The 14,479-nt window shown below is 43.1% G+C and overlaps 1 protein-coding gene across 1 annotated transcript in view; it reads right to left on the minus strand.

Annotated features, from left to right (window-relative positions):
- PPIL4 (peptidylprolyl isomerase like 4) overlaps positions 1 to 377 on the minus strand; it is a 38,198-nt gene extending 37,821 nt beyond the window's left edge. Inside the window, exon 1 of the mRNA XM_040238658.1 lies at positions 221 to 377. Coding sequence (XP_040094592.1) covers positions 221 to 290 — 70 coding nt within the window. The 5' untranslated portion in view covers positions 291 to 377. The remainder of the gene's footprint in view (positions 1 to 220) is intronic.
- Between the last annotated feature and the right edge of the window lie 14,102 nt (positions 378 to 14,479).

The raw sequence follows: 14,479 nt of genomic DNA on the forward strand, positions 1-14,479 counted from the left end.
CACAAGCACCTGCCACCCGACTGGCCAGCACCAGAGGCGGAGAAAGGTTGCTCCTCAGAAACAAACTTTTCAACCAGGGCCCGCTGATAAACTGCGCGGTCGCGGCACCATCAGCCCAGAAGCTCCAGCCAGTCCACGCCGGGGACTGGGCAGAAAAGGCAAAGCGCGGGGGGGAAAAAGAGCGCGGCCCGCCGAGAGGTGAGCAGGGCCGGGGCCTCACCGCGCGGCCGCTCTTCTGTGTACAGGTCGATGACGACGTCGCCTAAAGTGGTCTCCAGCAGAACCGCCATGGCGCCCGCTCCTCCTCGCAACAAGCCCCGGGGGTGACAGGCGCAGCCCTACGTCATCTACGCCACGCGTCACCCTCAACGCGACGCCTTTTTACGTCATCCCTCCGGCGACACCACCCCCTCTGGGAGGTGCCTTGGGCGGGTCTGGTCCGTGGCAAGCCAAACCCTCTGTGGGTTCCTGGCCCTTTTGAAAAAAATCTTCCAAAGGCCCTGGGGACTTGCGCGGAAGGCTGTCACTCAGAGTGGCTTCTGTGAAGGGTTTATGCTCCATTTTGTGTCTCAAAAATGACGCGGACCTTTCTTTAATGCTCCGTAGGCCCTCTGTTTCGTCGCTTGAAGAAGAGTGTGGGGCGCCACCTTCCCCCGCCCTGTTGGGACAACTACGCAGTTTCCTAGTCGGTCACTTCTTATCGCCCCGAATCAGAAATTTTAGCCCTTAAAGGTAGGATTTGCTAATCAGAAAGATAGTTAACAGGAAGTTCTTTCCTGGCTAATTGTGTCAAGTGAAGCGAAGTAAAAGTCACTCAGGGGTGTCCGACTTTTTGCGACCCCATGGACTATACAGTTCATGGAATTCTCCAGGCCAGAATACTGGAGTGGGTAGCCTTTCCCTTCTCCAGGGCATCTTCCCAACCCAAGGATCGAACCTAGGTCTCCCGCATTGAGGGCTGACCAGCTGAGCCACAAGGGAAGGCCAGTTGCTGTACCTTAGCTGATGGTGGGTGCGTCCTTAGTGCAAGTAGCTGAATATCGTAGGTTTCAGCTCGTATCTCTACTGGTTTTATCAATACTTTTGATGAAATAAAAGAAAACAATTTTAAGGCAAGAGGACAATTAAAGCTTAAAAAGTTTTCTCTGCTCTTCGGCCTCCTCCCTTCCCTCTAATGTGCATTGTGCATTACCCAGACCTCCTCCCCAGTGGCAGAAATACCTGCTCAAATCCTAAAGATCAGTTTTCCTCTTTCTGGTGACAGCCATGTAACGCCTTAGAAGATAACATTGCTTTCTCAGTCCTGTAAGGGGTCCCCGTAAGGTGTGCAGACATCTTTGGTGAACTTTTATGAACAATGCAAGTGTATCATTTCCATCAGAGTTAATTTTTGGTACAGAACAGACTGGTAAGATGACCTGGGGAGATACTGGGTTGCATTCAAAGGAAGCTCTTAGCTTAAGTGCTTACCTCAGACCAGATTTCCCTCGGGGATCAGACGGTAAAGCTTCTGTCTACAGTACCGGAGACCCTGGTTCGATCCCTGGGTAGGGAAGATCCCCTGGGGAAGGAAATGGCAGCCCACTCCAGTACTATTGCCTGGAAAATCCCATGGACAGAGGAGCCTGGTAGGCTACAGTCCATGGAGTCACAAAGAGTCGGACATGACTGAGCAACTCCACTTTCCACTTTAAGACCATATTAATGTGACTAGCTGTATTACTTGTATTCTGCTTATTTTACAAGATTATTGCACCTTGTATTACCAAATATGACAGAGCCATCAATAAAAATGATGATGACTAGTCAGCTTGAAGTGATTGACCAAATATATAGTGCTGTAAGATCAATGATTATAATGGAGTAACTCTAGCTATGAGAAGCAGCAACAAGAGGGAACCATTTCCTGAACCATAACAGACTAGTAAGACTAGGCAGTCTAGAGATTTGGGCTACCAGACCAAAAGTCACACTAGACTTTTGCTGTTCTTTAAACACTACTTGTGGAGGAAGGGTTCTGCCCCAGGGCCATCCTATGTTGTCGGAACTCTTCTTTTCCAGTTATCACATGATTTTCTTTCATCTCCTTTAGGTCTCTTCCTCATAGTCACCTCTCAGTGAGACCTTCTCTGACCACTACAGTTAAAGTTAACCCCACATGCATACACTTCTATTTTTCTTCATAGTACTTTTTACAGTCTAACATGCTATTTAGGAAATTTGTATGTTGTTTCCAGAATGTCAGTTCCAGAGGGAAAGCCAGTTTTGTCTGTTCTGTTTACTGCTGTATCCCTAGTGCCCGACAGCCTGCCGCATAATAAGTGAATACTTACTTGTTGAATGAATGAATATTGGCAATTAATTAAAGAAATGCAAATTAAAATAATGAAATTGCTAATGGGAAAGTAAAATAATACAGTCACTTTGGAAGACAGATTGGCAGTTTCTTACTTGTACAAAGCTAAATATAATCTTACCTTGATATCAAGAAATCACACAGTTAGGTATTTACCTAAAGAAGCTGAGACAGATCCACATAAAAACCAGCATACAAGGGACTTCCCTGGTGGTCCGGTGGCTAAGACAGCATTCCCAGTGCAGGGGGCCTGGGTTTGATCCCTGGTCAGGAAACTAAGGATCCCTGTGCAACTAAGACCTGGCACATCCAATAAATAAATAAATCTTTTAAAACAAAAACCTGTGCACAAATGTTTATAGCAGCTTAATTCATATTTGCCAAAATTTAGAAGCAACTGTCACCCTGCTTGTTTAACTTATATGCAGAGTACATCGTGAGAAACGCTGGACTGGAAGAAACACAAGCTGGAATCAAGATTGCCGGGAGAAATACCAATAACCTCAGATATGCAGATGACACCACCCTTATGGCAGAAAGTGAAGAGAAACTAAAAAGCCTCTTGATGAAAGTGAAAGAGGAGAGTGAAAAAGTTGGCTTAAAGCTCAACATTCAGAAAACGAAGATCATGGCATGTGATCCCATCACTTCATGGGAAATAGATGGAGAAACAGTGGAAACAGTGTCAGACTTTATTTTTGGGGGCTCCAAAATCACTGCAGGTGGTGACTGCAGCCATGAAATTAAAAGACGCTTACTCCTTGGAAGAAAAGTTATGACCAACCTAGGCAGCATATTCAAAAGCAGAGACATTACTTTGCCGACTAAGGTCCATCTAGTCAAGGCTATGGTTTTTCCAGTAGTCATGTATGGATGTGAGAGTTGGACTATGAAGAAAGCTGAGTGCCAAAGAATTGATGTGTTTGAACTGTGGTGTTGGAGAAGACTCTTGAGAGTCCCTTGGACTGCAAGGAGATCCAACCAGTCCATTATGAAGATCAGCCCTGGGATTTTTTGGAAGGAATGCTACTAAAGCTGAAACTCCAGTACTTTGGCCACCTCATGCGAAGAGTTGACTCACTGGAAAAGACTTTGATTTGGGAGGGATTGGGGGCAGGAGGAGAAGGGGACGACTGAGGATGAGATGGCTGGATGGCATCACAGACTCGATGGACGTGAGTCTGAGTGAACTCTGGGAGTTGGTGATGGACAGGGAGGCCTGGTGTGCTGCGATTCATGGGGTCGCAAAGAGTCGGACATGACTGAGCGACTGAACTGAGCTGAACTGAGATGTTTTAAATAGGTGAATGAATATACAGACTGGTTAACAAACTGGGATAAACATCCATATAATGAAATATTATTCAAAGATCAAGAGAAATGAGCTAGCCGGCCATGAAAAGATATGACAGACCTTAAACACACATAGGTAAGTGAAAGAAGCCAGACTGAAAAGGCTACATACTGTGTAATTTCAACCATATAACTTTTTGATAAAGGGAAATTATGTAGATAGTAGAAAGATCAGTAGTTGCCAATTTTCTGGCACATTGAGGAAGAAATGAATAGTTGAAGCACAGGGATTTTTAGGGCAGAGAAACTACTTTGTATGAGTGAAAGTGAAAGTAGCTCAGTCGTGTCTGACTCTTTGTGACCGCATGGACTATACAGTCCATGGAATTCTCCAGCCTGAATGCTGGAGTGAGTAGCCATTCCCTTCTCCAGCGGATCTTCCCAATCCAGGAATCGAACCAGGGTCTCCTGCATTGCAGGCAAATTCTTTACTAACTGAACTATCAGGGAAGCCCCTATGGTTATGTTTATTACCACATATGGGGCTTCTGCTCTCACTGTGTCTGCTCTAAACAACCACCATCCACAATACAAGTACCAGTAGGGGCATGGCTGACATTTGAACCTGTGAGAGCTGACCATGGAGCTCATACAATTACCCACTGCATTACAGCTGGTGGGGCAAGCAAAAAGGAAAGTCACTCAGTCATGTCCAACTCTTTCCAGCCCCATGGACTATACAGTCCATGGAATTCTCCAGGCCAGAATACTGAAGTGGGTAGCCTTTCCCTTCTCCGGGGATCTTCCCAACCCAGGGATTGAACCCAGGTCTCCCGCATTGCAGACAGACTCTTTACCAGGTGAGCCACACGTGAAGCCTCCTAAAATTGCCGTTTCACATTTTGTGAAAGTAAACTTGTTAGCCGCTCAACCATATCTGATTCTTTGTTAACCCATGGACTGTAGCCCACCAGGCTCCCCTGTCCATGGAATTCTCCAGGCAAGGATACTGGAGTGGGTTGCATTTCCTTCTCCACGGGATCTTCCTGACCCAGGGATTGAACCTGGGTCTCCTGCATTGCAGGCAGATTCTTTACCATCTGAGCCACCAGGGAAGCCCCAGAGAACACTGGAGTGGATTGCCATGCCCCTCTCCAGGTCCCGACCCAGGAATCAAACCCGTCTCTTGTGCCTCATCATAGTATGATGCTATCTGTATTGGTGGGTTCCCAGGTGGCACTAGCGGTAAAGAACCCGCCTGCCAATGCAAGAGACTTAAGAGATGCAGGTTTGATTCCTGAATCAAGAAGATCCCCTGAAGGAAGACTTGGCAACCCACTCCAGTATTCTTGCCTGGAGGAGCCTGGTGGGCTGTGGTCCCTAGGGTCCCAAAGACTCAGAATGACTGAATCAACTTAACAGCAGCATATTAGTGGATACATGACATTATGTATCAATATTTGCAGAACTCTGAAAAACTAGGACACAAAAAGTGAACCCTAACATAAACTATAAACTTTAGTTAATAGTAGTGTACCAGTATTGGTTCATCACTTGTAATAAATGCACCAGACTAATTCAACATGTTAATAATAGGGGAAACTGGGAGAGACTAGAGAGATCCCAACCTCTGGGATCTCATGTCTGGTGCTCTGAGGTGCAGCTGATATAATAATAGAAATAAAATGCACAGAAAAGGTAATGTGTTTGAATCATCCTGAAACCATCCCATACCCCTTGGGTCCATGGAAAAATTTTCTTCCACAAAACCTGTCCCTAGTGCCAAAAAGATTGGGGACCCCTGGTATATAGTAACTCCTTGTAGTTTCCATTCAACTTAACTTTAAACCTTAAATTGCTCTAAAAAAGTGTGTATACAGAAACAAGATTTACAGTTTTTCATCTTTTACCTTAAGTGATTCAGAAGATAAACAGTCCTAAATATGAAATTTTACATATATAGCACTTAACACAGTCTATGGCCTTATGGTTATACTTTCCATAATTACCTCTAAATATTGAGTCCCCTGAGTTAGTAACCTTCCACTCCTCTCCAACCTCACTCACATAAAAATCTTAACCTTAGTGTAGCAGAATCTTTAAAATAAAAGAGGTTTCATTTATTTTTTTCTTTCCAAAAATCTAGTGCTTTGCTACATTATACCGAATGATGTTTTGCCAAAGATATCTGTGATGGTTAATTTTATGTCCACTTGACTGGGCTAAAGGATACCCAGATAGTTAGTAAGGCATTGTTTTTGATGTGTCTGTGAAGCTATTTTTGGAAGAGACTGGCATTTTAACCAGCATACTGAGTAAAGAAGATTACAATCACCATTTTATTGGGGCATTATTGAATTCCTTAAGGACTAGAATAGAACAGGCAGAAAAGGGGCACATTCGATCTCTCTGCTTGACCTAGGATATTCATCTTCTGCCCATGGACCATCAGCACAGCTGTTTCTTTGGCTTTCAGACTCAGACCAAGACTTAAGACATCACTGGCCTTCTGGTTCTCAGGGCTTCAGATTTGGATTAAATTACTCCAGAGGCTTTCTTGGTTCCCACAGACAGAAGATCACAAGACTTCTTAGCTTCTGTAACCACACGAGCCAACTCTTCTAATATCTATACCTATGCATGCATGCTAAGTCACTTCAGTCATGTCCAGCTCTTTGCAATGCTATGGACTGTAGCCCACCAGGCTCCTCTGTCCATGGGATTCTCCAGGCAAGAATACTGGAGTGGGTTGCCATGCCCTCCTCCAAGGGATCTTCCCAACCCAGGGATTGAACCTGTATCTCTTACATCTCCTGCATTAACAGGCAGGTTCTTTACCACTAGCACTACCTGGGAAGCCCATCTGTACCTATTCAGTTCAGTTCAGTCGCTCAGTCGTGTCTGACTCTTTGCGACCCCATGAATCGAAGCACACCAGGCCTCCCTGTTCATCACCATCTCCTGGAGTTCACTCAGACTCACGTCCATCGAGTCGGTGATGCCATCCAGCCATCTCATCCTCTGTCGTCCCCTTCTCCTCCTGCCCCCAATCCCTCCCAGCATTAGAGTCTTTTCCAATGAGTCAACTCTTCTCATGAGGTGGCCAAAGTACTGGAGTTTCAGCTTTAGCATCATTCCTTCCAAAGAAATTCCAGGGTTGATCTCCTTCAGAATGGACTGGTTGGATCTCCTTGCAGTCCAAGGGACTCTCAAGAGTCTTCTTCAACACCACAGTTCAAAAGCATCATATCTATTATTTGGTTGCATCCCATCTTAATTGTGGCACAAAGGGTCATATGGGATCTTTCTTTGCTGTGCAGAGACTCTAAATGTGGCACAGTCTTATGTTAGTGGCTCCGGAGCATGCAGGATCTTAGTTCCCCCACCAAGAATTGAACCCAAGTCCCCTTCATTGCAAGATGGATTCTTAATCACTGGACCCCTAGGGAAGTCCTCAGGCAGAAGTCTTTACTGTGGTTTCTATGGAGATGGGCGAGACACAGGTAGGTCTAGCATTGGCTGCTTTGAATAATTTCAGTGGGCTCTGCAGTACAGAGGCTATCTCTAGTTGTCTGGTGCCTGCCCTAGGATGATTAGGGCAGAGAAATACTGCCTGTTGGAGATTAGTAAAAGCCTGATATTGTTGTTTAGTCACTAAGTCATGTCCAACCATTTTGTAACACCATGGACTATAGCCCACCAGGCTTCTCTGTCTGTGGGACTTCCCCGGGCAAGAATACTGGAGTGGGTTGCCATTTCCTCTTCCAGAGGATCTTCCCGACCCAGTGATCAAACCCATGTCCCTTGCATTGCAGGTGGATTTGTTACCAGTGAGCCATCTGGGAAGCCCTAAAAGCCTGGTAGTGACCAACCTTGAGAGCATATTAAAAAGTAGAGACATGACTTTGTCAATAAAGGTCCATCTAGTCAAGGCTATGGTTTTTCCAGTGGTCATGTATGGATGTGAGAGTTGGACCATAAAGAAAGCTGAGTGCTGAAGAATTGATGCTTTTGAACTGTGGTGTTGGAGAAGACTTGAGAGTCCCTTGGACTGCAAGGAGATCCAACCAGTCCATCCTAAGAGAGATCAGTCCTGGGTGTTCATTGGAAGGACTGATGTTGAAGCTGAAACTCCAATAATTTGACCACCTGATGTGATGAGCTGACTCATTTGAAAAGACCCTGATGCTGGGAAAGATTAAGGGCAGGAGGAGAAGGGGATGACAGAGGATGAGATGGGTGGATGGCATCACCAACTTAATGGACATGAGTTTGAGTAAACTCCAGGAGTTGGTGATGGACAGGGAGGCTTGGTGTGCTGCAGTTCATGGGGTCGCAAAGAGTCAGGCATGACTGAGTGACTGAACTGAACTGAACTGAAGAGGTGATTTGTACAGACTCTGGATTGGTTGGTTTACACATGAAAGGCAGGCTCACAGAGGAGAAGTTTACTAACTCTAGAAATTAGCTCAAAGCTTCCCTGGTGGCTCAATGGTAAAGAGTCAGATTTGGGAACTAAATAATAACAGCAACACAAATTAGCTCAGCCCTGGGAGTCTCTCTAGGGTCAGCCAAGCCCCAGACAACAGAACATATAGAAAATGAGAAAATACAGTTAATACATAGAGATTATGAAGTTGCCCGTCATTTTGGCATCAAATGAGGTAGAGGATGAGAAAGTGAGGCTGTGTTCTAGTGAATCAAATAAAGTAAAGCTTGAATCAAAAGAAGAAAACCCACTCCCAAATACTGGAAGCCCAATGAAGGCAGAGCAAAGAAATTCTACAATCTGGCTTCTGCTTCCACATGGAGGCCCCTTCGTTTCCTAAAAAATAGTCTTAAAATGTCAATAAGACAAATAAAAATGGGGCCTTACAGCAAAACAGTACCCACTTATCTGTGTTACAAAATGTGAAATCATCCCTAAATATACTCAAAAAGATTTCTACCTCCACCGTTGAATTTTTCTTGCAATATTTCACAGATGTCCTAGTTTCAAAATCAGATAGTATTTTTAAATGTTTTGGATGTCTTTTTAATCTTTTATTTCCAAACTTTTTGTCAGAGTACCAGTCAAACACTCATTTACATCTCATTTAACATCCTTAGACACAGATGTCTCTGCAGGTGTTCAGGTTGCTGGAATCAGCTTGGGGAGCAGACAGCAGAGCCAGTCTCTTGATTCTGGGGCCCCTCTGACTATAGTTGTGGTGGAGAAGGAGGCAAAGATCTCCCACACTTTCCTGTTTTTTCATTTCTCTCAACCAAGCGCATGTCCTTAGAAAGTCGGTTGAACAGAACATTTTGTAATCATCTCTATAAACATACAAAAACAAGTTAAAGTATGACTTTGTTTAAAGTATTTTATGACCCAATAGAATGTATTCTACTCTATTTCCCTGGAGAAGGAAATGGCAACCCACTTCAGTATTCTGGCCTGGAGAATTCTATGGACTGTATAGTCCATGGGGTTGCAAAGAGTCGGACACCACTGAGCTACTTTCACTTCACTTCACTTCAGAATGTATTAATTCAGTACATCAAGGTTAAAAACCACAGCTCCACCACTTACTATCCTGTGCATTCATGCTAAGTCACTTCAGTCTGACTCTTTGCAACCCTATGGACTGTTTAGCCTACCAGGCTCCTCTGTCCATGGGATTCTTCAGGCAAGAATACTAGAGTGGGTTGCCATGCCCTACTCCAGAGGATCTTCCTGACCCAGGGATCAAACCTAGGTTGCCTGCATTTTCTGCATTGGCAGGCAGATTCTTTACCACTATGCCACCTGGGAGGCCCTTATTATCTTGTAACTCATGGCAAAAAGCTTCATCTCTATAGACAGAAAAGGAGGATACTGTAAAAGCAGTTTTAAAACATCTTAGGGGAAAAATAAGGTAAAATGTGTGAATGGTTTTGGAGATGTAAAAGGAATATCTTTCTTTCTTTTTTATCATCTCCTGGGTGTCTTCAGGAAGTTCGAAAATGAGTAGTTGTGTAACTCTGGAAAATAATGGAGTGGAACTGTGTTGCAACAGAAATGTAGTGACTCACTCTCTCCCAGAAATTGGAAACAGACATAGATTATGTCCCAGACTTCCCTTTGGTGCCAAGACTGCTTTTGGATTACAGAAAAAGTGGAATTCAAGTTCTGGTTGGGAGAAAAATAAAAATAATGGGATCAGTCATTGGAAAACAAAACTTTAATTAAAGTTTGGAGTCAAAGAGTACTATCTTGCATGAGAATAAAGATGTATTCTTTTATACCTCATATATACTTTGTTTTCTATGTATTAAATTTTTTATTTACTTGGCTGCTTGGGTCTTAGTTGTGGCATGTGGGATCTTTAGTTGTGACATGCAGGATCTTTAGGTGCAACATTGAAGTCTTAGTTGAGACACGGAAACTCTTATTTGCCATATGTGAACTCTTGTTAGTTGTGACATGTAGGGTCTAGTTCCCTGACCAGAGATTGAACCCTCTCCCCCTATATTGGGAGGGCAGAGTCATAGCCACTGGGTCACCAGGGAAGTCCCTGTATTAAATTTTTTCAAGACTCTCTTCTGCTGTATAAAGGATTGTCTTCAAGGAACATAAAGTGTCTAATGTGCAAAGAAATACAGTGGGTTTCTATAGGCAAATTTAACTCCTTTGGAGACAAACAAGTGAAAGAATAATGTCTGGTCAGGGAATGGGGTGGGCTTTGTTGAGAAATACAGACTATGTTGCTCACCTTCCCCAACTACTTTTTCTTTCAAATGTATTTTGGAAACTCATATTACTAATTCAAATTACACAAATCTACATATATCCTATGTTCTGATCATTAGATTTGATTTGTTTTTAATCTCAGTGGTCTGAAACAGAGTGAAAAGGCCAATGGTTGCCATTGGATCCCTTCAGTGGGTGAGATATCACTGCAGAAACCACGTGCCAGTTAATATTGTTGTTGGGTATCTCATAGTAGGCAAGGAATTAGTTGAATGACTAGTTTACTATACAACAATTTTGGCCAAAGATTTTGTAGTTTACTCTAGCTAAAAACACAGGCATGGGGGGAAGGGTTGATAAAAGAGGAAGAGGAGCTAAGAGAGAAACCTATTTCTTTTTTGTGTCAAAAATTTTATTTTAAAAAAAGACTTTTTAACTCTGCCTGAATGGCAACATCTCCAAGTTCTTCTTAATCAATATGCAATCCTGTTAACCTGAAAGACCTGAATTTCTTAGCATTTCTGTGTCAACCTTAAAAAATAAAACAGCCAGTTATTTTACCAGCAGAATGAGTTTCTTTAGGAATAACAGAGAAACTACAATAAGGGACATGCAAACAGAGTTTTGCCAAGAGAACGTTCTAGTCATAGCAAACACCTTCTTCCAACAACACAAGAGAAGACTCTACACATGGACATCACCAGATGGTCAACACCAAAATCAGATTGATTATATTCTTTGCAGCCAAAGATGGAGAAGCTCTATACAGTCAGCAAAAACAAGACTGGGAGCTGACTGTGGCTCAGATCATGAACTCCTTATTGCTAAATTCAGACTTAAGTTGAAGAAAGTAGGGAAAACCACTAGACCATTCAGGTATGACCTAAATCAAATCCCTTATGATTATACAGTGGAAGTAACAAATGGATTCAAGGGATTAGATCTGATAGACAGAGTGCCTGAAGAACTATGGGTGGAGATTCGTGACACTGTACAGGAGGCAGGGATCAGGAATGTCCCCAAGAAAAAGAAATGCAAAAAGGCAAAATGGTTGTCTGAGAAAGCCTTACAAATAACTGAGAAAAGAAGAGAGGTGAAAGGCAAAAGAGAAAAGGAAAGGTATATCTATTTGAATGCAGAGTTCCAAAGAATAGCAAAGAGAGATAAGAAAAGCCTTCCTCAGTGATCAGTGCAAAGAAATAGAAGAAAAAAATAGAATGGGAAGGACTAGAGATCTCAAGAAAATCAGAGATACCAAGGGAACATTTCATGCAAAGGTAAGCACAATAAAGAACAGAAATGGTCCTAACAGAAGCAGAAGATATTAAGAAGAGGTGGGAAGAATACACAGAACTATACAAGAAAGATCTTCATGACCCAGGTAACCACGATTGTGTGATCACTTACCTAGAGCCAGACATACTGGAATGTGAAGTCAAGTGGGCCTTAGAAAGCATTCACTACAAACAAAGCTAGTGGAGGTGATGGAATTCCAATTGAGCTATTTCAAATCCTAAAAGATAATGTTGTGAAACTGCTGCACTCAATATGCCAGCAAATCTGGAAAACTCAGCAGGGGCCACAGGACGGGAAAAGGTCAGTTTTCATTCCAATCCCAAAGAAAGGCAATGCCAGAGAATGCTCAAACTACCACACAATTGCACTCATCTCACATGCTAGTAAAGTAATGCTCAAAATTCTCCAAGCCAGGCTTCAGAAGTATGTGAACTGTGAACTTCCAGATGTTCACGCTGGATTTAGAAAATGCTTTAGAGGAACCAGAGATCAAATTGCCAACATCTGTTGGATCATCAAAAGAGCAAGAGAGTTCCAGAAAAACATCTACTTTTGCTTTATTGACTATGCCAAAGCCTTTGACTGTGTGGATCACAACAAACTGTGGAAAATTCTGAAAGAGATGGGAATACCAGACCACCTGACCTCCCTTCTGAGAAATCTGTATGTGGGTCAAGAAGCAACAGTTAGAACTGGACATGGAACAATAGACTGGTTCCAAATCAGGAAAGGAGTATATCAAAGCTGTATATTGTCCCCCTGCTTATTTAACTTCTATGCAGAGTACATCATGAGAAATGCTGGGCTCAGTGAAGCACAGGCTGGAATCAAGATTGCCAGGAGAAATATCAATAACCTCAGCTATGCACATGACACCACCCTTATGGCAGAAAGCGAAGAACTGAAGAGACTCTTGATGAAAGTGAAAGAGGAGAGTGAAAAAGTTGGCTTAGAACTCAACATTCAGAAAACAAAGATCATGGCATCCGGTCCCTTCACTTCATGGCTAATAGATGGGGAAACAATAGAAACAGTGACAGACTATTTTAGGGGGCTCCAAAGGTCACTGCAGATGGTGACTGCAGCCATGAAATTAAAAGACGCTTACTGCTTGGAAGAAAAGCTATGACAAACCTAGATAGCATATTTAAAGCAGAGATATTACTTTGCTGACAAAAGTCTGTCTAGTCAAAGCTATGATTTTTCCAGCAGTCATGTATGAATGTGAGAGTAGGACCATAAAGAAAGCTGAGCACCAAAGAATTGATGGTTTTAAACTGTGGTGTTGGAGAAGACTTGAGAGCCCCTTGGACAGCAAGGAGATCCAACCAGTCCATCCTAAAGGAAATCAGTCCTGAATATTCATTGGAAGGATTGATGCTGAAGCTGCAATAGTTTGGCCACCTGATGTGAAGAACTGACTCTTTGGAAAAGACCCTGATGCTGAGAAAGATTGAAGGCGGGAGGAGAGGGGGATGACAGAGGATGAGATGGTTGGATGGCATCACCGATTTGATGGACGTGAGTTTGAGTAAGCTCTAGGAGTTGATGATGGACAGGGAAGCCTGGCATGCTGCAGTCCAGGGGGTCACAAAGAGTTGGACACCACTGAGCGACTGAACTGAACTGAACTGAAACTAGGTTAAGCTGGAGACCAAAGGAGAAGGACATACTTTTATAGAGAAAAGGGGATTATTGGGAGTGTCGGTTTTGAGTCGAAATCCATTGGAAGAGAAGTGTGAAAGTGTTCGTCACTCAGTCGTGTCTGACTCTGCAACTCCATGGACTATAGCCTATCAGGCTCCACTGTCCATGAAATTCTCCAGGCAAGAATACGGCAGTGGGTTGCCATTCCCTTCTCCAGGGGATTCAGGGACTGAACCTGAATCTCCTGCATTGCAGGCAGACTCTTTACCATCTGAGTCACCAGGAACCTCTGGGGAGAGAGCAGGAGTTCAAACTTCTCATTGACAGAATGTGGTGGTTTCTCATTGGCAGGCTATTGCTGGCTAAGGAGAAAATCTTCCTTATGCTGGAGGAGTACACAGTAAGCCTCTTCCTTTGGGAAATGCATGATACCTCTCTCTTCTTGTTTTGGGGTTCTATCATTCCACAGGGAACGATAAGGTGTGAGAGCTCCCCCTTTGGGGCTTCTGGACATCCATCATTTTATTTTATTTTTTTATTTTTTGTTATGTTTTTGGTTGTTCTGGGTGGCATGCGGGATCATAGTTCCCGACCATGATGAACTCCGAGCCCCCTGCAATGGAAGCTTGGAGTCTTAACTACTGGGCCGCTGGAGAAGTCCCTATTTTTTTTTTAACTTATTTGCTTTTTAAAAGCTTTTATTTTATCATTTTTTCTTCCAGTTTTATTGAGATATAATTGATATATGTTTATGTATATGTTTAAGGTATACAGAGCTTCCCTTGTGGCTCAGCTGGTAAAGAATTCGCCTGTAATGCCGGAGACCTGGGTTTGATCCCTGGGTTGAGAAGATCCTCTGGAGAAGGGAAAGGCTACCCCCTCCAGTATTCTGGCCTGAAGAGTTCCATGGACTGTATAGTACATGGGGACGCAAAGAGTTGGACATGACTGAGCAACTTTTACTTCAGTTCACTTTAAGGTATACAACATAATGAAGTTATTATAACAATAAGTTTAGTGAATATCCATCATCTCATATGTATACGAAATTAAGAAAATAGAAAAAAAATTTCTTGTGATGAGAACTCTTAGGATTTACTTTCTTACCAACTTTCATATATTACATAATATACATCAGTGTTGCTTATATTTATCGTGTTTTATGTTACATCCTA

The sequence above is a fragment of the Oryx dammah genome, unplaced genomic scaffold, assembly GCF_014754425.2.
Source record: "Oryx dammah isolate SB20612 unplaced genomic scaffold, SCBI_Odam_1.1 HiC_scaffold_4, whole genome shotgun sequence".
NCBI classification, from domain to species: domain Eukaryota; kingdom Metazoa; phylum Chordata; class Mammalia; order Artiodactyla; family Bovidae; genus Oryx; species Oryx dammah.